This window comes from Wyeomyia smithii, chromosome 2 (genome assembly GCF_029784165.1).
Source record: "Wyeomyia smithii strain HCP4-BCI-WySm-NY-G18 chromosome 2, ASM2978416v1, whole genome shotgun sequence".
NCBI classification, from domain to species: domain Eukaryota; kingdom Metazoa; phylum Arthropoda; class Insecta; order Diptera; family Culicidae; genus Wyeomyia; species Wyeomyia smithii.
Window position 1 is genome coordinate 39,617,144 of NC_073695.1, and position 26,489 is coordinate 39,643,632.

At 38.1% G+C, this 26,489-nt stretch overlaps 1 protein-coding gene across 1 annotated transcript in view; it reads right to left on the reverse strand.

Annotated features, from left to right (window-relative positions):
* Positions 1-19,875: 19,875 nt before the first annotated feature.
* The window catches only part of LOC129721454 (titin), a 383,256-nt gene continuing 376,642 nt past the window's right edge, over positions 19,876-26,489 (reverse strand). The window contains exons 30-31 of the mRNA XM_055674011.1: positions 23,643-23,772; positions 19,876-23,478 (exon numbers count right to left, since the gene is read on the reverse strand). Of these exons, the coding sequence (XP_055529986.1) occupies positions 23,453-23,478; positions 23,643-23,772 (156 nt within the window). The 3' untranslated portion in view covers positions 19,876-23,452. The remainder of the gene's footprint in view (positions 23,479-23,642; positions 23,773-26,489) is intronic.

Below are 26,489 nucleotides of genomic sequence, written 5' to 3' on the forward strand. Positions count from 1 at the left end.
TATCGTTGAGAAGCCACCATCATCCAGCGTATGTAGGGTGTGTGCACATAACTTGTGTGAATATTTAAAGCGTGTATCCCTAATATATAAGGTGTATGGCTAGCGTGTGTGGCTTGCTGTATAGCGTGTGTGTATGTTTATGGCGTGTATGCATGTCTGTAGCGCGTGTGTGCATGTTTATAGCGCGTGTGGCACCTTCGTTGCCACTTCCTAAATTAATATATCTTAGTGCAACTTGATACAAAAGACAGCCACAAGACAATTCAATTCAAACAAGAATGAAGTTTTGGATACGGCAGCAAGTGAAACCGCGGTGCCGGCTACAGAGGTAAACGTCATCTTGAGCAAAGAGGCTATTAAATTAATTAACCCCAATTGAGTGTATTCCCAAACCTATGCCAAAAAAGACATTGACACAAGACAGGCTGTCGTATTCTACGTCACCTCTGCGGTCGTGTCTTATAAACAACCTCTTACACTTTTTTTACGCGGGGAATGTGTTCCAAGGTTGTATGGAACCGTATAAAATAAGACTACTTGAGTTGAAAAAATAACGTAGAAAATCGTCCCAAAACGTTTAAATTTTTCCTGAATATGATAGTGGTCAGTCTGAAGGCCAAAATGCAATATTATATTTTTTTTTTGAAACTAGAATATGATTATTTTTTACCTAAACGGAAAACGTGATTGGAATAGGGCCAATAACAGTATTTAACAAATTAAAACGGGTGTTTACTACTGCCCGTCGTTTCGGCACAGGTTTAAAGGCCTTTTTCAAGAGAAATAGTCTATCATTGAAGTTTTGTTTCGTGTAAGAGCAATTATTGACGATGATATCAAGGACCAGACACCAACACTTATCATTTTTATGAAATCTACAAGTAAACAAATTAAAATTTACCTGTGCCGTCGACCAGCTTCGAGCAAAACTCTGCTCATCATTCAGGACGAAGCCCGATGTCCAACCGATCGCTGTTTTTTCTTACGGGTTACCAAATGTCTGAAAATGAATGTGGTAGATCTAGTAAGAGTGATAAGTCTAGGGCCTTGATATCGTCAAAACGTCAACGAAATACGATAGACTCTTTCCCATGAAAAAAGCCAAAGCCTCTGGCCGAAAAGTCGGGCAGTAATAAATACCCTTTTCAGTTTGTTAAAAACTACGTAGCCGAGGCGCATTTCCAGTCGAACTATAAGCGGCCATCCACATCCACGTGGACAGATTTTTAACGATTTTGACCCCCCTCCTCCTCCGTGGACAACTGCCCATATAAATTATAAAAACATTGTATGGACCGTGGATATTACACATACCGCCCCCCTTCAAAAACTGTCCACGTGGAATGTGGATGGCCCCTAAGTTTTTCATAAGTTCTAGTACTTATTGTTCATTAAAATATTTTGCTCATGTTGGGGGTATTTTCTTTTTTCTTGTATATTTTACAGTTTATATCGGTAAATTGGACAGGTTTAGTATGAAATATTACCGACATGTCGGTCGATGGTTTCACAAGCTGTTCAATGACTTTCGGAAACACTGAAGATTTCACTGAACGTTGAGCTGTTGAGATTCCGGTGAATTTTAATGAATTCGGTGTTTTTTTTGAGTGTGTATTCGGCTGTTTCCCAAGCCATTATACTTTAATCAGGGTGTGAAAACATCTTTCCTTCAACGTTTTCTACGATTTTCGAGAAGAATGAAACCCAGTCTTTGCTTCACTGTTTGTTTCCACACCAGTTTGTTTTTGAAAAAAGCAAATAGAAAAAAAAACTCTGACAATTTGTAAACGGTCCTTTTAAGAACTATCACAATTTTCGAGGAGATTTAAAATAATGTTTTAGATTAATGTTCAGAATGCAGACAATCTGACAAAAATCTGTTTTATCTTCCAGCACGTTACGGCAAATTGTTTCTGGGAGAAAACTGCTATTGGTTGTCTTGGCTGAAATGGTTCTAATTGCGATAAAACTCAGGTAAGTTTAGTTTTTAATGAAACTAAATAATTTGCATGAAATTTGGGCTATGTCATGCAGTAAACTGAGAGACATAGATTCCAATTTTATTCTTTTCATTTAACAATGCGGTTATTATCATAGTTTTCGAATTCAGAACCGGGTATCTTTGAAACATTGCACTTACATTGATTTACAAATCAATATTTTAAATGAACTTAACCTTACTAGACCATTTGCTCTGAAGCAAACTTTGAGACGGCTGTAAATTACAACTTAATTTACATGAACAGAGCTGCCAGCCTGTAACATAACATTTGTGTAGCAGAAAGTAAACGATATGAGAGAATCGTAGATTGACATTAGGGACTGTCATTTGGAGGTAGAATGTTTCCCAGTCGAATGATGAATTTCAGCTCAAGGTTTCGTTGTCTGTTCACGATATTACCGTTCAAAGTTTAAATCTTAGCTCAATTACATTTGTTTCTTAATGTTCATCATCACTCACCTGTGGGATGTTTTTCAAAATATCTCCTGCTGTTTCAGCAAAAACATTACAATGTCTTATCGGTATTTACTGTAAGCTGTAACATTCTGAATAAACATGTTATCTGACATTCAACGGGAAGAGGATCGAGTAAGCGAAAGCTTGAAACCAGCTAGCTAGCAGGCAAAGAAACAACAGCGGAAATCACAACAAAAAACTCAAAGTAGTGCAAAGAAAAAAGCCCAAAACAAACCACTCTGAAGCTAATGGAAAAAGAAAGGAAACAAAGAATCGTTCGTCATATTGTGTGTTTTGTGTTCATGTGAGTGCGCCTTCGGGTGCGTGATTCCTAACTAGTGAGTAGCCTGAGTAGCTACACTGATGCAGTGCCTTCGATTCGGTATGATCAAGATGGACGTCAACCCAGCGACAAGGTGCGCGCATCATTGTGCACAACAATGTAGTCTAACTACTGAAACGACTCCGTCCAAAATGAGGCGCTGCTACAGCTACCGCTACCAGAGTATGTCCAATTACGGTTCTTCACTAGCAAACGTCTACCGTCTGTCATTCCCACCAATTTCTACTACAAAATGACGGACCACTGTTGAGACACTGACGACCAGAACTGTACCTTTTGGCTGGTGCCCGGTGTAGACTTTGAAGGCTTTCTCTGGCCGTCGAATTTTCATAGCCGCGAGCAGCCTTTGCGTTTCTTTCGCGACCTTCTTGTGCTTGGGTACTGCCTTGAGGGTGTGGAACTTCCGCGGTGGTGCGCAGCAGCAGCGCAACACGGAGAAAGACTGTATACAACTCTGGAAGATACTGGGAGGGCGCACGCGAACATGTTGCGCTGTTGGGAGAACAGAAGAACAGAAGAATTGAAGAAGAAGAAGAAGAAGAAGAGAAGAAGAAGTAGAACGACAACAACTAGAGGGGAATGTTTTGTGTGTGCGTGTGAGAGAGAGAGGTTGTCAAATAAACGGAACAAGAGAATTGGCCGGAATGTGACTCCAATCCAGCACGCTACGGACATGCAGGCATGCAGTGGGTATTGTGGGCTGTTGAAGGATGGGAAGGATCTGGTCGAGGGGTTTCATCTCTGTTCTAATTGAGCTCCGGGTTTGTATGTTTCTGTGCGATTCCCCCGATGATAATTGTTTATGCTGCTTTCCGATCGGTCTACGAAATATAATTCGAATGCATTGTTGTTTGGGAGATATTTTATGTAAACAGTTGTCACTTTGTCTGTGGAGTTTACTGTGACTTCGTATTCGATCAAAACGTTAAACTTGTTGTTAACCAAGTTTGACATTAACACTGTGCAAAACTTTCGCAATTTTTTCTACACCTAACCTACAAGCTATTAGTTTGCAACAAAAAGAGAAGCGGATGGTGAGCTGCTATGCATGATGAGCTTAAAAAACACGTCAAATTGTTCCTTACAATTATAGTTGATCATAACGGTTGACGAATTTAGACTTATTGATAATTGATTAGATAATCTCTTCATTAAGACAAAACGGAAGAGAAAGTCGATTCGCACGATGAAAAGAAAACCATCAAAACATTGTGTGGGGGTGGCCCGAAATACGACAACTTTGACAGGAAATAATTTTAGAAATCCTAAATATGATTAATTATAAACATAAATCTTCCCTCGCCCGGTCCTGAGTCTGGCGGTTCCGAGAAACAGCGAGCGGTGCAACGTGAAGGGTAAGCTTAGGCTGTGAAAATGAGGAAAAACACGGCTCACGCAATTTCCTCAAACCACTCGCGGCCGGTGGGTGCTGTATTCACACGTACGCAACCAGCGATCGACGGTGCAGTTTATTTTTAATCTTGAGCGCCACAGTTCTATTCGAGCAGTCCGAACCCGGCAGTTGCTCTACAGATCTTGGCTTGATTATGGTTCCACTTATCACTTGATCGCAACGGTACGGGCCATTTGTCCTCAAGTTCGCGAGCGTAGCCAGGGACAGGTTTTGTTTTTCTCGTACCGCTGTACGAGTTCTAAAAATGTTATGGTCATTGAGAGTTGCTAGAAAAAAATTACGAAAAAGATTCTTTTTTTTTGCTCGTCCGTGGCGGATCCCGGCAGCCGACTGAAACCCGATCCGTGCAAGTATGCTATTTCACAAAACCCGCTCCGCTAGCGCCGCGGTTGTCAGTGATAAAAGCACTTCGCCATACTCACGCGGCGAAAAGAAAAAGAGACGGTAAAATTTATGACCCCATTTCGGAAGTCGCACGGTTGTCCTCGCGGAAGGCATCAGTGCGGTTGCCGGTGCTTGACGACAACTTGTCATCCGCATTTTATGAATGCAGCAAGAGCATCATCGGTGGTAACGATACACCAAACTGATGCTGGCACCGACGGGCCTCGCGGAACGGGCGGGTCACGTTCTATCGAACGTTAACAACAGATGAAAATAATAAATAGACCAGATAGCTGCTGATTACGTAAATGTTTTTGTCGCTCATCAACCCAGCTCGTAACTTCTTAGCACTTGTTTCTCGCACGACAAGCAAAAAAAAAAAAACAAAAAAATAATAATAATAAAACGATCCATACTCGAATTTGTCGGTCATGAACCTTTACATGCGCAATTTTAAGTATTGCAAGAATAACGAGCTGTGACAGGTTTATTTTTGATTAACTAGAAAACCTTTGAACACGAAAGTCGGGTGGAAAATTGAACAACCAAAGTCGACTGATGCACGGGTAAAGATAAATCATTCAATTACCGAAATGCGAGTTCTGTCAAACTAAATCTGTGGTTATCGTTTGACAGAAGTGTGTCGAGTGTGTGGTTTTGTAGTACAAAAGAGAGAAAAAAAAGAGTTAGTAATAACATGCACATCTTGAATATGTCGTTCGGAAACGAATGAAGCGAGCAACGAGATGGAGGGCACCCACAGGTCATGAAGAAGAATATAGTTCAGGGGATAGTTTTTAGTTAAAATCAGAATCTCTACTTTTAGAATAAATTTCCTCTATGTTCCATGTCTTCAGCTGGGGAATAGGTATAGTGGACAGTGTAATGGTTTCAGGGTCAGGGTCAACGTTGATTGTCATTTCTTAACTGCCGTCAACAAAAAAGTTTTTATTACGTGATCACTCTTTACGTACAGCGTTAGCTTATGATGATGTGCCGCTAGGTTTTTGTTTTATAATTGACAATAAATCTCTGAAACCTTGTCGAGGCCATCAGTTCGCGAGTTTATATACCATTTTAGCAGAGTTAAATAGCGTAGGTAGCACCGAAAATTACTTTGACAAATGTAAAAGAGTTTGGTTTACAGTGGATCAATCCATTGACCTGATCATTGCCAACGGAAAACAGTAGGGGTAAACAGGGTAAGACCGCCCTGCGGGGTAAGACCGCCCACCGTAGTTTTACTACCAAGTTATAAAATAATTGAAAAATTTCTTTAACGTGTCTATTACAGTATAATTACATAACATTTTGCACGTTTTTCTGTTTTGATAGTGCGCGAACGGTCGCAGAAATAAATAAAAACAACCTTTCAGCTGGCAACCAGTCAATGCGCTATTGTTTTGCGGCAACGGGACTTAAGGTTTTTCAGTCTAAAAATCAATTGTTTTGTTCGAGAAAATACGTTTAATCGCTTGCCTGAATCTATCTTCTTTCGGAAATATCGAAGGCCGTGAGTAATCTTGTAATTTTGACTACTTTTTCGGTCAAATATGAAAATGTTCCACTGGGGGTAAAGTCGCCCACTATACAAAGGGTAAAACCGCCACGAATACAACTGCTTGTTGTTTTACTTCAAGACCCAAATGCCTCGACACTACAAAGGGAATATTTACAGGATCAGTAAAGCAACTTCAAGCCACATAAGACATCGGTGTTAATCGACCATTTTCGATTTGGTTGAAGCTTTTCTAGTAATATATTTTAACAAGACTTATTTTTGAAAAAAGTAAACCTGTTTGAAAATGGTGTTAATGAACCAAAATAATTTTAGAGCCAGGACGGTTTGTTTGATTGGTATGACGTCTCCGGCAGAATTGAAAATAGTAGTTTTTTACTTCCGAAAAAAGTACACACTCTAAAAAAATTGAAAGAAAAGATATAAAAATAGTTTTTATATATATATATATATATATATATATATATATATATATATATATATATATATATATATATATATATATATATATATATATATATATTTATTTTTTTTTTCAAATTTATTTAAAAAAAAACATGTTTTTGCCCGTGAAATCTACAAAAGGTAAGCTAAAATTTGATGGTTGTTGGATCATGGAGTTATAGAAATATTAATAGCTCAAATTTTGTGAAGAAATTTTTTTTGGACGGTTCTATGCTCTTTTTTTTAGGAACAAAATTACCAACGACTCTATACACCAATAGAGTCGTTGGTAATTTTGTTCTTCAAAAAAAAGAGCATAGAAAATTGAAAATATAAATAAAAGAAATAATAATTATTAGTATTTTTCTATACATAATAAGTCTTTAAAAGAATCATACAGACAGGTTTAATGAATTTTAGTTTTTAGCTTATAGATAGGTATATTATGAATTCAATATCTTGAAAAATCCCAATTCTGAAAAATCTATTTATTTTGAAAACCAAAAAAGTTACCTAAACATTGATTTGAACTTGAATAATCAGAAAACAAAATAAGTTAAAACTTAGAAAAAAAATTTTTTTTTCAGATTTTTCACAGTGTATATTTTATTTAAAAAGAAAAAAAAATATCATCTACAACTTTGTCAGAGACACTATACCGATAAAATCAACCGTTTCGGCCCTAAAATATTGTTTATCCTCAAAAAATGGTGGGCGATCTTACCCCGCTGGTGGGCGGGCTTACCCCGCATGAAAAAGATCTGCACATTTTCAATGAATTTTAAAAATTTAAAAAAATCTGGAAAATAAACAAATATATTTCAGTTCTTATTTTTTAAATGCGGGTATTGAATAGAAGAACCTCTTAGCGAAGAAAAAATGAAATTGCAGCCGCAACTCTTTTTTCTATAAGCAGAATTGCTTAAGGGGGCGGTCTTACCCCGCTTACCCCTACCCCTGTTACGACGAGAAATTATATTATTTTCGTACGAATTATTTCGAGAAACCGCGCAAAAAGCTGAAATGGCACAGCTTGTAAACCTTCATGCAACTATTCAATTTGGCATATCAGAATAAATTGAATGAAATATCGAAAGAAGTCTCCTGGAAATATAATGACAGCTTTTTGCCCAATAAATCTATAATAAAAGCACAAAAACTTATTTTCACAATCTGCTCATCTGACTTCAAGTCAATTCTTATTCAATTTCCATCCTGTAGATTTATAATAGAAAGATATTGTTGTCGTTTCAATAAAATAGCTCTATCAGGCTAAAATCTATTACAGGTCGGACTCGATTATCCGGAACATCAAAAAAATTTTCATTCCGGATAATCAAATCACAGAAAAAATATTAAAATTTGCGATTAACAAACACAAAATGAATATTTACCTTTTTTTAATTTTGCTTGTATGCTGCAGTGGCGTAACCAAAAATTATTTCTGAGGCGAAAAGTGGTGATTTCTTGAGAAGCATAAAAAATAAATTGGACATTGATTATTTTCACTTATTTCGAACATGTCCCAAATATGCCGGAAGTGACATGAATGGTAACAAATACTCCAGAATGGTAAAGGTAAAATTTCGGATAAAAAATTGTAAACGAACACCGTAAAAATAAAATTCTGGATAATCGAATTCCGGATAATCGAGTCCGACCTGTATTCTGATCTATCAAATTCAGCAAAGACCCTTGGGTTCTTCTGGAAATTTTGTATGTCCCGTTCAGGACAGTATTCTACAGAGGCTGACAAATTTTTTTCAGCTCATGTGGCGAAAATTTTTATATTTCGATAGCTTCTCACTACAATTCAAGACTAGTGGTTTGGCTAGCCTCCCCAGCTGGTCTCGAGGTACGATGCTGGCCTAACAAGCCAGTCGTCGTTGGTTCGAGTCTTGACTCGGGAGAGACTGTTAGTGTCAGTAGGATCGTAGCGCTAGCCCCGCAATTGTCCTGTACACTTAACAGTTGGCTGCGAAGTCTGTGTATAGTAAACAGAAGGTCAAGTTCCGAATCGGAATGTAGCACCAAGGCTTTGCTTTCTTTGGTTTGGCTATCAATCAAGATGTGTATCGGAACGAATGTTTGAAGAAAATTTTGTTTCCATTCCTGAACACAACCACGTCCGACCCCATTTGTGCCCAATATACGCAACCTAACTAATCTGCCTCAGTGTCGTTCAATAGAAGATTTCATTAGGATTTCAGGTTCCTTGGTGTACAAAAATAACTGGAGAGTAACGAACTGCAAGCAATTGTTTCATAAAATCAAGAGATGCATTCGAAAAGTCTACATGAAGGCCTTAAATGCTTTTGTTTGGCATCATGTACAGTCCCTCTACAATTATGGGTCAGTCAACGTGTTGCCTAAATGTTGAAAAATGAATATAAAATCGGAAAAGTTATCAACTACGAATGTTTTACTATCTATTCTTGTGTTCTGATGTAAAGTTTAGATCGACAATTAGTTTCACTGCAGCTGATGTGTGTAAATCGGTTAAGAAGAAAAATAGTACTTGCATAGCAAAAGACACAATTATGGGTCACTTTTGGCCTTCAAGATCATTTTGTTTATAAAACTATCAAAATCCATCACAAAAGTTATTTTATTGTTGTAAAAGCTTGATAATAAGCTATTTTATTAGGTCGTGATGTATTTTCATGCAAAAGTAATAAAAATAGCCAAAATATGGACTGACCCACAATTGTGCACCGCAAAACGTAACATTACTACAATTATGGGTCACTTCACTTATTGCACCGAGCAGAGTTATTGTTTTTAGTAACATTCTCAACATTAAATCATTTCAATCGTATGAATAGGGTTACAATGGAGTTATAAAAAATACCACTGCCAATGAAAATTGTTCAGTTCGTGAGAATAGACGTATTTGCGTAAAAGTGACCCATAATTGTAGCTGACCCATAATTGTGGAGGTACTGTAGTAGCTTCGTCGGAATATCGAACCTAGGAATGACGGACCTCTTTAAAATGTTCAATTTTTTTTCGTTGATAATGAATGTATTTTCATAAGAAATGAACTAGTTTTCATATGTTTTAGTTGTCATCCGATAGTTTCTGTAGGTGATTTTCAAACACGGACATCAAAGAAATATATGCTCAAGCTTAAGCGCATATGAAAAGGATAGCATTGGTGATTATTGAGCTAGGAGAAAGATAAATACGTTTTAGTTTTTCATTTGCAAAACCATCGCTACAGGACTCTAGACTATTGACTGTAGATGAAGTAGGTAATTGAAAAATTTTGCGTCAACTCGACTCAGAAGCTGGCAGCAGCATCTGAGAACCAATTAAGCTTTGTGAGTACAATTTAGCACACTTATTTCGTTTTTCAATTTGTCTAGACCAACATTTAAAAAGGGCTGAAGTTTTTTAAGTATATCGATTTACTGGTCGGACTTGATTATCCGGATTATCAGTATCGATGTAATGATCATACTTTCTATTAGCGTGGTACTAAATATATAAAATTTCGATGCAAATTCCAGATAATCGAGTCATGAATAATGGAGTCCGATCTGTATCTGAATAATACCAAGAGATAGAAAAAAGTTGTCAATGGATAACTTATGAGAAGTTATCTGAAAAAAAAAATATTTTCAGGCATTATTGTCGCCTTCTTATAGCACTGTAGGTACAAACAATCGGAATTTTAGTTAAGAAAAATTTTGAAAAATTCCATAAAAATAACAGAATGCGACAATTATGTTTTGTTTTTGCTTCTATGTATGATTTTTTATGTATTTTGAAAAACACATTTCCCTGAGCTTGGACCCATTTCACCTGAAGGGGCAACAATGACGCTATTTCGAATGTTTGAGGAATCAGTGTTTTTAACGCCATTTACTCAATTCCCCTGCAATACTGAAAAAGGTTTACCTCGACATTAACCTATATGAAATCTGTTTATTGTAATATCAAAAGTGTAATACTCAAAGATACAATAACAATTTGTCTTCACAGTATCACAGGGTCGCATTTTTGATAAAGTTGATTCATTTGAAATGTGCCGATGTTTCAAAACAACAAATTGAGGTATACATGCTTAATATGTCATAATGACTGCACGATTGCTCACGGATAAGTCAATCTTACGTAGTAGATCAGATACCTACCAATCGATTTTTGAGACTTTCTACCCTAATATGAGACATAATTTGACTACCACACTTAGATATCAGTGGATCCATTGATTGTGTACAAACTTGATTTTATCTTACTGCGTGCCAAGACTGTTTTCATTGAATCACCGTTTTGAGCTCAGTTTTTGTTCAATTCAAGATCTGTTTTTGAAAGATTGGTAAGAAAATGCTAGTATGTGGCCAAACTCTTAGAATTTTAATATTTAGCTTTAAAACAAAGTGGCGTCGAAAAAACATTCTAATTTCTCAAAAATTCAAAATAGCACCATAGTTGCCCCTTATAGTGTAATGTACTTCAACTCGAGGAAATCTGTTTTTGCATAAAAATACATAAAAAATCAAACATAGAAGCCAATAGTGAAAATAATGAATAACTGAAAACTAATTGAACTCTTTGACGGAACCGTAATTTTTCATGAATTATATTAAATTCCCATGCCCAAAGGACCTATGTGGTCCAAATTGAAGTGTTATTTGAATGTAACTTCGCGTGTGTATTTGGTAACCTGAGTATTTTCCGCGAAGGAAGAATTTTTGTAAACCTAACAGTAATTTTCTTGAGGTTTTATGGCAAAATAAAACAAAATAAGCACTAAAATTTGAATTGAAAAAGGTCGATTTTTTTCATAGAGTGAGAACAAAAACTTGGTGAAAAGTTCATTAGAGAGAAATGTAAGACATTTTTTTCTTGAAGGTTAGGCTTAAGGGCATTTATTTGATTTCAACATTTTCATGAATAACTAGCTGACCCGGCAAACTTCGTCCCGCCCATTTTTATGTTTAATTAAATAATTTTAAACAATCCAAATTCATTGATTTCTTTTTTTTTTTTTAAGGGGGGATTTGTTAGTAGCTTAAGTATTTATGATAAATATTAGTAAATAATGAGTATGTGTGTCCAATCACAAATGGTGACTTCTCAACACTGTTAGAAATTTGTAATTTTAATTGTTAGGATTTGTTTGCTTTCGCAATTAGGACTTATCATTCGTAGGGATTTAAACCTACTTGTCAGAAAAGGGGAAGTAAACTTACAACTAACTTAATTGCTAACTTATTGGCTATAAAGAGAGCTTATCGTAGCAATTGAGGATTGCAACGATTTTTGTCGAAAATTGTTAATAATTTTATTTGACATAGCTTCTAATGGTTCAACACCAGTAAGTCTATGTAATTCGAGTGTACCAAACCAAGGAGGACGCTTCAAAATCATTTTCAGAATTTTATTCTGAATCCTTTGGAGCGTTTTCTTCCTTGTTGAACAGCAACTTGACCAGATCGGTACAGCATAAAGCATTGCTGGTCTAAAAATTTGTTTGTAAATCAAAAGTTTGTTCTTTAAACAAAGTTTAGAATTCCTGTTAATGAGAGGATATAAACATCTCGTATATTTGATGCACTTGGCTTGTATACTCTCAATATGCTCTTTGAAAATAAGTTTTTTATCATAAATTAGTCCCAAGTACTTAACCTTGTCGGACCAACTTGAAATTACCCCATTCATCTTGACAACGTGATTATTGTTTGGCTTGAGGAAAGAAGCCCTAGGCTAATGCGGAAAAAATATCATTTGAGTTTTAGAAGCATTGGGAGAGATTTTCCACTTTTGCAAGTAGGAAGAAAAAATGTCTAAACTTTTCTGCAATCGACTGCATATGACACGAAGACTTTTTCCTTTTACGGAAATGCTTGTGTCATCGCAGAACAATGACTTTGTGCATCCTGGAGGCAAATCAGGAAGATCTGAAGTGAATATGTTGTACATGACTGGACCCAAGACTGAACCTTGAGGTACACCTGCTCTGACAGGAAATCTATCAGATTTTGAATTCTGATAGACAACCTGCAGAGTTCGATCAGTAAGATAATTTTTTAAAATTTTGATTAGGAAAATTGGAAAATTAAATGTTTGCAATTTCGCAATCAAACCTTTATGCCAAACACTGTCGAATGCTTTTTCTATGTCTAAAAGAGCAGCTCCAGTGGAATAACCTTCAGATTTGTTAGCTCGTATCATATTAGTAACTCTGAGCAATTGATGAGTTGTGGAATGCCCATGGCGAAATCCAAACTGTTCATTTGCAAAAATTGAATTTTCGTTGATGTGTGACATCATTCTGTTAAGAATAATTCTCTCAAACAGTTTACTTATTGAAGAAAGCAAACTGATTGGTCGATAACTTGAAACTTCAGCTGGGTTCTTATCCGGTTTTAAAATGGGAGTAATTTTTGCATTTTTCCATAATTTGGGAAAATATGCAATTTTGAAGCAGCAGTTGAAAATTTTCACTAAAAATTCCATTGTGCTCTCAGGGAGATGTTTGATTAGTATATTAAAGATTCCATCGTCACCAGGTGCTTTCATATTTTTGAAATTTTTAATAATTGATTTAATCTCATTCAAGTTAGTTTCAATTATTTCTGCAGGTAAAAAATTCTGGGAAGAAATTAAATCAAATTGACGTGTGACTTCATTTTCAATTGGATTCATTGATTCCTTGCGATTTGCAATGCACGACGTATCGGCCATAAGATATGATCAAAGTCAAAAGACAAATCGTTTGAATGATTGGTTTTATCGGAAAGACAACATCCTCGACTTTTGCCTTCTGTACGTCACCTTTGTTCTGAAAATATCCATATTGTTCATTTTCAGCTGTTTTTTTCTTGGCATCAATTTGATTTCGAAAATACTCCTATTAGTTGGTATTCAGCAATTTTGTTGTTTTCCAGAAACTGAAAGTGGTCATCTTTAAAATCCAAATGGTGTCCAGGGTCAATGTTTGGGTTCTGTCCATCATCTCGATTACGGAAATATCCATATTGAGTAGTATTCGGTCGTTTTCGGCTGCCATGTTACAATTCAAAATAGTGTTCATGCTTGTCATTCTCCTCAGTATGTGGAAAGAGCGGAAAAAAATTCACCGCGCACTTCCATTTCAGTATGTGCCTGCGTATAGCAAATGCTTTCATCACACTGCTTCTTTCTCCGTTCCAAAGTGTCTCAACCAACTTACAGAGAGACAAACACACTTCCAGCTCACCCCACATCTGATAGAAACAAGAGAGGTGAATCACTCTACAGAGAAAACGCAGAAGTACACTACAGTGTCCATTGGCGAGTAGTCCGGAAAGTGAAAAAAAAAACATACCGGGCAAAAGTGTAGTCCTCGTGTAGCTACACCTTCATTATCTCGCGAAAGAGAGATTTTAGATTTCAGCGCGGTGCCTTCAGGAAGTTCACCAGATAAAAATCGTCCGTCGTTCTCTTCTAGCATGTGCGCTCATTTGCTCTTCAGTGTGAGAGCATTTGTTTTCGCAGTGCAAGATGTTCTCTTGCACTCTAGAGGTTTTCTGACGAGAAAAGACAAGCATGATGGTGTTTGAGGTCAATTTTTAGCTCCTTGCATCATTGCAGGGTTACTCATATTGGGTGGTATTTTGTCACTTTGGGCAGTTTTCCATAAACCGAAAGCCGTCATCTTGGACTTCAAAATGACATGTGAAATTAATTTCTGACCTCTGGGCGTCATTCTGGTTCCAAAAACATCCATGTTGAATGGTATTTGGTCATTTTCGGCCGTTTGCTAGAAACCGGAAGTTGCCATCTTACAATTCAAAATGTTATCTGAGATCGATTTGTGGTTACAGTGCATCATTACGATTCCGAAAATACCCATATCGGGTGGTATTTGGTCACTTTCCGCTGTTTTTCAGAAACCGGAAGTCACCATCTTGGATTTCAAAATGGAATTTGGAGACATTTTCTAAACCTTTGAGATTCATTCTGGTTCTGGAAACACCCATATTAGAAACCGGAAGTTTCCATCTTAAATTTGAAAGTGGCGTCTGGAGTCAAGTTTTGGCACCTGTGCATTGACCCGACCAATTTAGGCTGTTTTCCGAAAAACCTGGTTGAAATATCTTTTTAATTTGTATAAGAGCCCTCCTATCCAGAAGTGGGGGGTGTCGAACCACCATAAAAATATTTTTTGTTCCCAAAAACCTCCACATGCCAAATTTGGTTTGATTTACTTGATTATTTCTAGAGATGTGCAGAAATTTGTGTTTAATTTGTATGGAACCCCTCTCTTACAGGAGAGGAAAAGGTGTCGAAACATTTTGGACATATTTGTTATCCTTGAAAACATTTACCTGCCAAACTTGATTCCATCAATTGGTTAGCTCTCGAGATGTGCAGAAATTTGTGTTTCATTTGTTTGGAACCCCTCCTTTCCTGAAGAAGGAGGGATGTCGAATTAATATGGACATATTTGTTACCCGTTTAAACATGCCAAATTGGTTGTATTTGCTAGATTGGTTCTCGAGCTGTGTGAAATTTGTGTTTCATTTGTATGGGAACCCTCCCTTCATGAAAAAGGAGGGGTGTCAAATCAATATGAACATATTTGTTACCCCTAAAATCATTCACATGCCAAAATTTGTGTTTCATTTGTATGGGACCCTCCCTTTCAGAAGAGGGAGGTCTCTCGAACTATCTTAGTCACATTTCTCGACCCCTAAAATCCTTATATTCAAAATTTCACGCCGATCGGTTCAGTAGTTGCCAAGCCTATATGGATCAGACAGACAGACAGACAGACAGAGCTGCATTTTTATATGTTTAGGAGAAGAAGATTATTCAATGAAAAATCAATTCAATCAAAAAGCTCTCGGTGAATTACGTCCCTAATGCGTGTTTTGTCTATTCATTGACAGCAAAAAGATTGGATAAATAATCAAAAAGTTATAAGTAATTTAATAATTATTCAATTTTTATGGTTATTTCTGAAAATCCCGAATAACTAAAAAAGGCGTATTTTCATGAAGAATTCATAGTTTGTAATTATCTGTAATATAACTTAGGGGCCATCCACATACCACGTGGACAGATTTTTAACGATTTTGACCTCCCTTAAGCCGGTATCAGACTAACCGTTGCAGCGGTCAACCGCTACCGTTCCGTTCTTTTTCGACCAATCAGAACACAGCGGTCGGCCGTCGCTTGTTGTTGTTGTTGCAAAAAATAGAATCTTTTCTATTTTTGCCGCCGACCGTTCCCAACGGGTTCCGGTTGCTGTCATTGACATGGCGAAGGCAAACGAATCTCTTAACACCTACACAAGATCACATATAGAGACATGACGAATGAAAATGTGTGCTTCTCTTTTTAGCACACACGACAGCCAGTCAAAACATTAATAGCACCGGCAACGCTGGTTGGCGATGTCAAATTTCGACCAACGCACACTGGAAAAAATGAACCCAAATTCCCACTAATTAAAAGCCGCTGGGCTGGACACCTTAAATATAGCATTTCTTATGTAAAATTGGTCAACAAATTGATTGACGATGGTTTCATTTTGAACAGGGCACGGAAAATGGTCTTTTTCGCCTCTTTTCAGAAATGCTATATTTAAGGTATCCAGCCCAGCGGCTTTTGATTAGTGGGAATTCGGGTTCATTTTTGCCAGTGTGCGTTGGTCGAAATTTGACATCGCCAACCAGCGTTGCCGCTGCTATCAATGTTTTGACTGGCTTTCTTGTGTGCCGAAAAGAGAAGCACACATATTTATTTGACAAGTCTCTAAATGTGAATTTGTGTAGGTGTGAAGAGGCACGTTTGCTTTCGCCATGACAATGACAGCAGTCGCCAACCGTTGGGAACGGTCGGCGGCAAAAATAGAAATGATTCTATTTTTTGCAACAACAACAAACGACGGTCGACCGCTGTGCTCTGATTGGTCGAAAAAGAACGGAACGGTAGCAGTCAACCGCTGCAACGGCTAGTCTGATACAGGCTTTACCCCCTCCCCCCTACGCCCCGTGAAAAACTGCTCATATAAATTCTAAAAAAATTGTATGGACCGTGGACATTACACAACCCCCCCAAGTTGTCCACGTGGTATGTGGATGGCCCCTTATGCATTCAGAAAGCTGATCGCAGTGAGATTTTTTATTTGAAATTACCGTTAAAATCATTTCAAATCATTGGAAATGTTTTTGCCTTTCTCCTAGAAAGGTATAGCATTCACTGAAAAAACCAAAGGTGTGTGTGTGTGTATATGCAACTTTTTTTTTCTCACTTACTTTTCTCAGAGATGGCTGAACCGAGTTCATCCGGGAAGCGTGAGTGATGATCGAAAACTTTATCCAAGCAACCTTGAGTTGGACTTACATTTTAACAAACAGAACTTCCTCTATTCACAACTTGGCCAAGGAGTTTGAAACGAGCATCGAAATAATCCAACTGATTAAGCGCAGACATGACATATAAAACATCCAAAAAGCAAGTGCTCAAACAAACTCCAAAACAAAAAAATCGCGCCAATATCAGAGCTCGAAAGTTATATGTTTTGGATTTAAAATGGTTTTGCACTGAAATGGTTGAGGAGAGTGTACCTGTAGCGGAGACGATTTTTGTAATGAAAAAAGTTGGTATAGTTTTATTTTGTAATTTTGCAATTATTTTGTATGTATTTTCGGAATATTTTACGACTACTTTTCGATACACTTCTAAATACACTGTTGCCAAGAGCCTGACTATCATCAGGTTTTAGTGACGCTGCGACCTATCGCTAATTGAAAAACATTTGTTTCATTTTCGAGCATTTTGTGAGTCTACTCGAATGCTTTGATTTTGACAGCTGAGAGAGGCTTGAAAAGTAAGAAAAGATTTTCAACTGAAAGCGGAGAAAAATAACCTCATTATCACCTGACGATTGTCAATTGAAAACGACAATGAGTGCTAACAGTGGCAGGGAGCTTCCATACAGTACTTCACGCATATAGAGGGAAGGTGGAGAAAACAAAGTGATAACGGTATGAAACAAAGAACGTCAACACCAGTTTCACATCACGAAGTGGGTACAGGGTGCCAGTGATCAACAGCAAATCAATATTGATTGGAACTTGCGTGACGTATTTATTGGATGCCGTTGCCGTTTAAACTGCGTTTTGCGGTGTAAAAACTATCTTCAAATGACATGATGCGGTGCTAATTTGAATTGATGCGTTGAAGGAAATGAAAGTGTCATAACCAGTGTCCCCGTCAAAGAGATATCAGTTTCATTTGATATGACCCAATGAAAACCAAACTCGAAGAAAATCCGTAATCAAATCTGTTTGACAGCGAAAATATTCATCGCGATTCGATGACAATAGCTGAAAGGAATCAAATGAAAATGAAACTGTTGGAATCGAAATAACTGCGCTAAATAATCAGTTCCATTGTTAACCCTGGTTTCTATCGTTGATTGAACTATACTTCTTCACAATGGCTGATTTATTATAAACGTTGTACAAGATACGCTTCGTGTTAAGACACAATTTATAAAAAGAAAAAGACTGGAAACATTTTTTGTGAACCTTGAAATTAAACCAAATTTCGTTTTGCATTATTTCGTTTAATGTCTTAAATTTGCTTGATGAAGCATTTAAAAAAAAGTATCACATCATGACGCGCTGTATGTGGAAGGGCTATGAATTCTCGCTTTAAATATATCCATATTAGGTGGCAAACTATAAATAGTCTTGTAAGGCATATAAAAATGATTTGTTGAAGCTATTTATGTTATCTGTGTGACAGCAAACCTGAAACATTTAGTGACACATAAACTTATTTTGGTCGGAATAATATCATCAGAGGTGACATTACGCATCTTAATGCACGAGAACTCGAATTTGACTCGCAAATCGGGTAAGAATGTTTTAAAACCCACAAACAATATCCTCTAAGTTTGTGCTGTAAACGATGTTTTTTCAAGGATGGTTTATAGCTAGAATAATATTTCTGATCATATTAAGCGTGAAACCATTTCTAAGTGAGGAACTCGCGTATTTTGGGAATCTTGGACAGAAACCGTTCAATTCAAAAAATTTGTATCTAGTTAGTAAGGGACCTACATGATAAAAACTGCGATTGTAATCAATTCTAATAATAAATGTCACACAAATGAAATAAATGAAATCGCACTGTTCGTTAATATCAAATGTACAAAAATCAGTCACTCACATCGTAAATATATATAAAAACGGGTGAATCGTTCGTTGGACTGTAGCTTTTTTTCGTCAATAATGTTGTAATAGTATACACAGTCGTAAATTTGAAATTATACGATAAAACCAAACCGCCTCCGTTTTTCGAATGCTGAAAATTTTGCCCGTTCGAGCGATAATTAAAAAATAAATGCCGATGTCTTCCGGTTAATGACATGTCAAGTGAAAAAAGGGTTTTCAAAAACATGTTTATGACGCACCGGCATTTTAACCTGAGTTGTGTGAAGATTTTCCGATTAGTGCTAGAACACACGTCAACGTTGTCTCCTCGCCTTGTGAGTAAGTTTGGCAATACCTTTTGCGGGTCACCGGTGAGTGCTTCTCCAACTGTCACTTGGCCAACCTGAGTGGCGCTATTTTTAGTCCCTTCATCATCCCACCGTGTGATTCAGAACCTGTTGTATCAAATCATGTGTAATTTCTCGGTCCCCTTCCCCGCCGTGTTGACCTTCCGGTTCGCGATGAGTTCCCGATTTGGTTGCAAATTTTCAGGCCGGCAGTGTATGCGCAGCATATGGCCCGTGTCTGGTGCGCAGAGCGAGACCCACTCAGGCGCTGAATGGCCCCGGTGTGGAGATGTGCGCGCACTGTCTCACTCGCGACGCAGTCCGCGGCCAGTCTCGTACCTGTGTTTCGAGTGTTCGGACGCGCGCGCACATATTCCCTCGGAGGCGGTTCCTAGCCCCCCCCCCCCCCCCTCACTCGCTGTTTGGCCCAATTTCCCTCCTGACATAGAATATTCGCGGGGATCAATCAAAAGTAGTTGACGGCTCAGTTCCGGTTTGTACCCGGGATGGTGGCCACGTGGGCCGAGAGGTTGGGGGCGGAGTGTTTGAACGTTTGACAACAGAATGGATTCGCGCTGGTCGCTTGTGATATTGTATTTTTTTTTTTTGGATCCTGTCCGGAGCGATTGAGATTTCAAGTGTTATAAGTGGCAGTTAGTTAACAACGGTAGCAAATGGCAGTGACAACAATAACAACAAAACTCCAGCAAAAAACAGGGAGGAGAAGCACACCTGGACCTAGGGATAAGCAGTTGTGATCGGAAGCGGGATGATTTGGGATGCACAATTAAATGATGCGTGGTTGATTTTTCTGTCAATTTATGTATCACTTTAACGCTCCGTTCAGTTTTGAACTTTTAAACAAATATACAAAAGTAAAGGTGTGTTTCATGTACGCAAGTTACTTTTTTTGTTTTACAAAAACCTATAAAATAGTGATTTAAATCTAAACGCTACATCACTTAAACAATAATCAATAAGTTAGATTAACTAGTTAATCAGAGACAAAAAAAAAACAAAAAAAATTTTTCGACGATAACAACCGTTACATTAGAACAGAGTTAGATTAGTTTGCGATTCGGCAGAAATCCTTTTTTCCGGTAAAAGCGCGATGATGGAAGCAGCAGCAGCATCAGCAGCAGTGGTGATGTGATGGCAACGGCAGGCCTGTACTTTCGGAGCGAGCGCAAGCTACAAGGTTAATAATACTCAAAATCCTGCGGACAAGCAGTTGCAGTTAGTGGCAGTTTAAGCACAGTAGCAGGCAGAAAGCGAGCGGCAAAATGCTCAAAGTGACCCATCCTAATGACCGGCTGACCGAAGCTCGCATTGGCAGCGCAAAATTAGACCCGATCCTTGCAGATAAGTATTATTTGTTTTTTTTTTTGTTTTTACTGGTTGCTTGATAAATTGGCGGCGATGTAGATTTATTGATGTTTTCGAATTTGTTGATGCAAAGTTTGCAAACATGCAGCAACCCGTTCGAAAGTATATCACTTCGAGCTGCAAGTTGTTTTGTATTCAATTTTATTTTCGCGTGTGGATGGATACTAATGGATTCTTTTTTCTGTTTTTTATTTGAACAGGACACACTTAGTGGCGATGCGGAGACGACCGGCCGGGAGTCGGCCGGTTCAGCATCTACTAAAAACAAATGGCTGCGGCTAAGAGTGCATATAATTACCGTTCCTAACTAGCTAAGCTAAATTACAGTCTAGTCTGAGCATACTGGCAAGTTATTCACTTGTGCGGAACTTGCCGATCAACAACAACCACTCAAATGGGCAGGAAATGAGTCAAATTGTTTTCGGTTTCGGACTGTAGCGGTTTCGGACAATAGCAACACAAAGCGACAGGTGAGCGAGAACAAACAGCTAGAAGACGCGTGGGAGTCTCGTGACAAAGAAACTGCAGTCACTTGGAAAGTCGTGCCAGGGAGCCTCCGAAAGTTCTAGAAAATTTTCGCTCGTGCAACTAGCTTCCCACACGGATTCTCTATCGGCAATTTTACCGTCCGATTGGATAACGATCAGCGGAAACCAGATGGCCCCTTTCGAAGGACACACTAGCGATAAATTGAATCGTGGCAGAAGATCAAGGTTCGGTTCATTTCCCGCCATAAATTTACACCAGCGTAAGCCCTGGCTCAAGGCAGACGATTTTTGATGATCGATTATTCGCGTTTTTATCTATTGCTCTCATCGGCCCTCTGTTTGTATGGGTCAGTAGTAAAAGATCCTAATTTCGAGTTATTTTCAGAAAATTTTATTACCTCTGTTCTGTCTGTTAATACGATTTGCTACACCAGTTACAAAATTTTCCTTCAAGTGCCGGCTTCCCTGTTGATTTTTTTTTCTTGTTGCGCATACATTGTATTCTTTTTCACACTCACATGAAGCAGTTCTTTTTCGCAAATCACTCGCCATTACGTCTGCAAAGCAGTGGCAACGCACGGGTAAGTAATCAACCGCTTGTTCAAAAAAGGTTTTTTTTTGTGTGCTCCAGAAAAAAAAAGTCGAAAAATAAATAAATAAATAATTTCGGTGAAAGTCTGATGTTTTCGTAATCCGAAACACTTCACATGGAAAGCGCGAGGTCAGGCGTCCACCTCTGTCTGTTACGAAGGAAATGCTACTGTTAATTCCCGTCGTTAAGTTGCAATTAGCGGGTCGTTTTCACAAGGCAATCAGTGGGGTGGAATGATTTTCCATGCTAGAGAAGAAACAGAAAAAAAATGCCAACACGCAATCGAAGATCGTTCTAATATTTCTTGGCGGAGTGTCCGGGAAGCGGCTTTTCATCGGCCAATGTTCGCACCAACACGGACGGCTCAGGGTTCGCTCAAGAGAACGTTTCTAAAAATAGCAACGCATCTGCTCGCAACAAGACAAAACCGAGAGCCGACGCTATGTAGTACAACATTATGCTTGCTGGGTTGGGAAAACTAGTGAAATATTTTTTTCCGAATCTCGATGGCAGCCACGGTTGGGAGAGGAAACCTCCAAATTTTTCACACGTTCGAATTATCAGCTCAGCATCGCGTCATGACGCTCTGAGTCACGGTTTGAAAATTCCAAACGATTTCCACCTTGTGTGTGCGATTTGTGCACACGACACTCGATCGAGGCCGCGTTGCACGCGCTGGCTGCTCGATTTTTTCGCCTATCATGTTTTGCACTCCACCTTTTGATACAGACGGTGTATGTGAACCATTAATAATGGTTTAAATTTTGACAGATTTTACCTCCCGCGAGCGGTGCACGCTTGTGACGGTGAAAGTCGAAAAAGAACTGCTCGAAATAGTGCTCACGCAAAAGGCTGGCGTTGATGATGTCGAGAGGATCGCAAAGCAATCTCGCATGCACTGTGGGAAATGTTTTTTTTCTTCTGTTTTTGTTGTTTAGACGAAAACGATCGCTCTTTTCTACACTATTTACAACTTCAACTCTAACGACGTGGGGTGCGCGGAATTTGGATTGCACACTGCTGCAACGTCGAGAGCATTCTGTACTAATTATTCATTATTCTCGCGGGGTGTGGGAGCCGTCATTCTGAAAGTGTTTTCCTTCGCTCGGAAAACAATCGAAGACGGCATTGGTTCTAATGTACTGATCGTTTGGATCCTTCTGACTCCACCAAACTTGATATACGCCACTTTCAGAGTGTGAAATTTTCGCCTGCTTCATCAAACACAAGACACCAGTTGATTTGTTTTAAAAATTGCTTGCAAATTTTATTTGTTAAGCTGCTATTCATTATAAGCTTCCTTTAAAATAGTTGCTATAAAATGGTTTTAATAAGCTATAATAACTTCATCGTATGAAATATCAATAAATAAGGTCATAAATAGAGTCACTTGGTGCATCTAGGAAATAGAGCAGCAGGGGGGCATTTAATCCTGACGACTAGTACGGGAGAATCTCTCTGCTCTCTGGCTGAAGCCACAAAATTCTACCTACACCGATTCTTATATGCACTCGTTCTAATAGCCATTTCGCCTTAGAATATGTGTTATGTTCCGTAAATTGTAAATATCAAAAACAAAAACGACAGAAATCGAAAAACATACAACAGAAAAAAGCTTCGGTTGTTCCTGTGGGGATCACTTCGAGCTGTGCGCGTGAATTGGCACTAACTACAACTACTATTGCAACGTACAAAAAAATCCACTACTAGTCACATAATGTGTTAATGAATGATTTAACTGTTTCTGCTTGTTCTAAGGATCGCGCTTCTTAGCTATTGTAATTTTTAAATCGCCTCTTCTAGTGCTATTTTTTCAAATTTTTTGCTTGCTTCATAATTGGAAATCTTTAGTGTCAATCCCTGTGAGCAATTCAGACTCGCACATTTCGCATCAAGCTTTGTTTGTTGTTCGTTTACACATTCTCTCTTTTCAAGTTGCCTGTGTCGGGTTAGAGTTAACGTAAGATTAAACGAAAAATCAACGGAAATAAATATGTTTGTAAATATTGTGAATCGAAATGGATATTAAAAAATATATATAGAGGAGAACAAAGAGGAAAGAAAACCAACTGACATTTGGTGTTATTTACTGGGTATTCTTACTTTTGACTATCAGTTTGGCTGAGGTTTCGGCCTGGCCGGCGGACGTCGTCACCCGGCAGGTGAACAGACCGGAATCCTCCTCGTACGTCGTACCGATCAGCAGGACCGCGTTCGTTCCCTCGGTGATCATCTGCAGCGAGAACATAGAAACTTGGTTTTAAACAATGCCCTTACTGTGTTCGACGGTTACGTCTGTATGTAGAATGGTCACGCTTCGCATAGCACCACGCTACGCTTGCGAAAAAATTAATTTATTCACCAAATGGAAACTGATTCTAGGTTTTTGGATCGACTTCAAATTTCTAGCCTTCGGCTAAGTGACAATGGCAGACAACTAAATAAGCACAGCGGATTTTGTTCTCTCAAGAAATGCAATTAGTCTGGCAGTGCGGATCTAACTGAAGGCTGACATTTCGCTAAATTTGTCCTTGCGTTTTTGGCAAGCTACACTGCAAGCTGTAAACATCACCGTACAACCTTATAAATCATAAAACTGTAACATTTCTCGCCCGCGCATTCGACAGCAGGTGGGAACAAGTTTATCACCTGGACTTGCGGTCATTGAGTCACCCCGCCTTCGGACATCATCAAAATTCTTGCTGGCGGCGACGGACAGATGCAAGCGATGAAAGCAATCGTGTCGTAAAAACTTTGTTTTACTAATATGTGCGTCGGTGCGATGTGGTGCCAGGAATTTATGACTAATACCCGCGAGGTAGCCATTATTTGGATTGGACTGGATGTTTTGGGTGGTCAAATACGCTAGCTAGTATTTTGGGTTAAGAAAATTGAACGTTAACGCAAGCCAACTTGCAACTTGCTTGCAAACAGTTCGAACGAAACGGTGTAAATTGTATACAATATTGTGTGCGATTTTGGTTTACCGATAGAACAGTTGACCATGCGCACGCTTAAATTTGCTCTCGGATATGATGGGAACGAAACTTGCAAAAATTTGTCCTGTAGATATTAGTCAGGGAATAAACGATTTCCCTATCGATTTCCCTATCGATTGTAAAAATGAATGATGTTGTTTCAACTAGATTGTCGTATTACTTCTAATCTTTTCATTCAATAGTGCCTAAAAGCACTTTTTGGTTGAAATTTTTGTTACATGTTTCGAAGAACTTATAGCAGTTTTTTGTTAAACCATTTAAATTTGATCAATTTTGTTTCTAATATCTCGCAAAATCTTGTCACTGAATATTTGGTGATTAAAAAGGATTTTTTATATTTATTTCAAATCGAAGGAAATGTTTATTTAACAAGTTAGATTAAAGATTTCTTCAGAAAAAGAAAAAAAATGAGTTCTCTAATATACTAATACATATACTCAAAAAAACATACCGGAGACGATATTGTTAAGGGAAAAATTCGCCCTATGACTTCTACCATAATTTTGATGAATTTGTTCATTGAGTGCTTTTTTTTTTAAATCGTTTATTTCCAATAGGCAAACATGATAAAAATAATGAAGGCACAAATCTCACTATGGCTTCCATCTTTTCCATTAGGAAAAAAAATTAGAAAAAAACTAATGCGAAATATTAGAGCGTATAATTGAGTGACCGTGATATCAGTGCAGTGGCAGCATAATTTTGAATTAACATATCCCCAGTGTTGTTTTAGGCCAAAATTATTCAGTGTGTCGTTCATTGGTAATAACCCAAATGTTTTCTCAAAATATCTCGAAACGAAGGATGTAGTCCCTAAGCAGAAAAGCAAAGCCCCAAGCGATAAACGCGAAATTTCCAACTTTGGTACCGATTAAACCACCTCATAGTGGTACGAGAGTTCAAAATCTTGAACTCTTTTCATTTACTCTCCAATTGCTGGTTCAATTGCCTTACTAGCCTCAAAAGATATTTACAGGGTGGCAACGTGAAAGTGATACACTTTATTTATGTCATAAAACTCAAACTAGTTTTCATTTCACTTCAGAATCGGTTTCAATAGCAACAATAAGTAGTAAAATTATAATGTGCTCAGTTGAGCTCAAATCTTTCATCTTTGTGTTTCATAACGCTTTTTCGCTTTTCGATGTCATTGCAAGCTGTACGCACAACTTCGTTCGGAATTTGGTTCCAAATCTTCACCAAACATATTAAAATGTGTTTAAACTCAAATGCCTAACACCGTTCAACTTTCCTAGCATGTATCCCCAGACACTGAAGTCTAGCAGGTTTAAATTTGGTGACAATGCAGCCCATTCAGATGAACTGATGATAAAAGGAAATTCTGCTTACACCATTTCTGAACGATCAATGCCTTATGCGCTGGTGCTGAAACCTATTGAAAGCAAAAACTGTCTTTCCCAAAGGCATCTTAGCGCAAGGATACAAATGGCCTTTGATATCGTGTTGTAGGTAAAACTCCTTGTTTATTTTCTCGCCCCTGTCAATTTTTTTTCTTCATCTGAACGCCTGACGCATTTTGATATCGCGCATTTTGATATCGCTCGACTGTTCTGGTATATCACAAAGACATGCTACATAAACACGGTCATTTTGCTTGTTCAAAGTTGCCTCCAGAGTAAACAACTTTTCGTCGAATTGATCCGTGAATTTTCTGCTTCTTAAAAACTGAATATCCAGGGTAATTTTTGATAACATTTTGCACGACAGTGTGGCTCATGTTCTTTTCACACGCCATTTTTCTTGCCGATCGGGAAAACGATTTCGTTCCTTCACTGCTTTGATGACCGCTGGAGTCCGAACACTCCGTGACTGTATCCTTGAAACGTTTGATGTTTCTGTAAACGAATAATCTGCCTAAATTCGGATGTGATAGCTTCCTCCTGATTTGATGTTAGTCAATTCTTGCAGGTGCAAGACCATTATTTTTTCT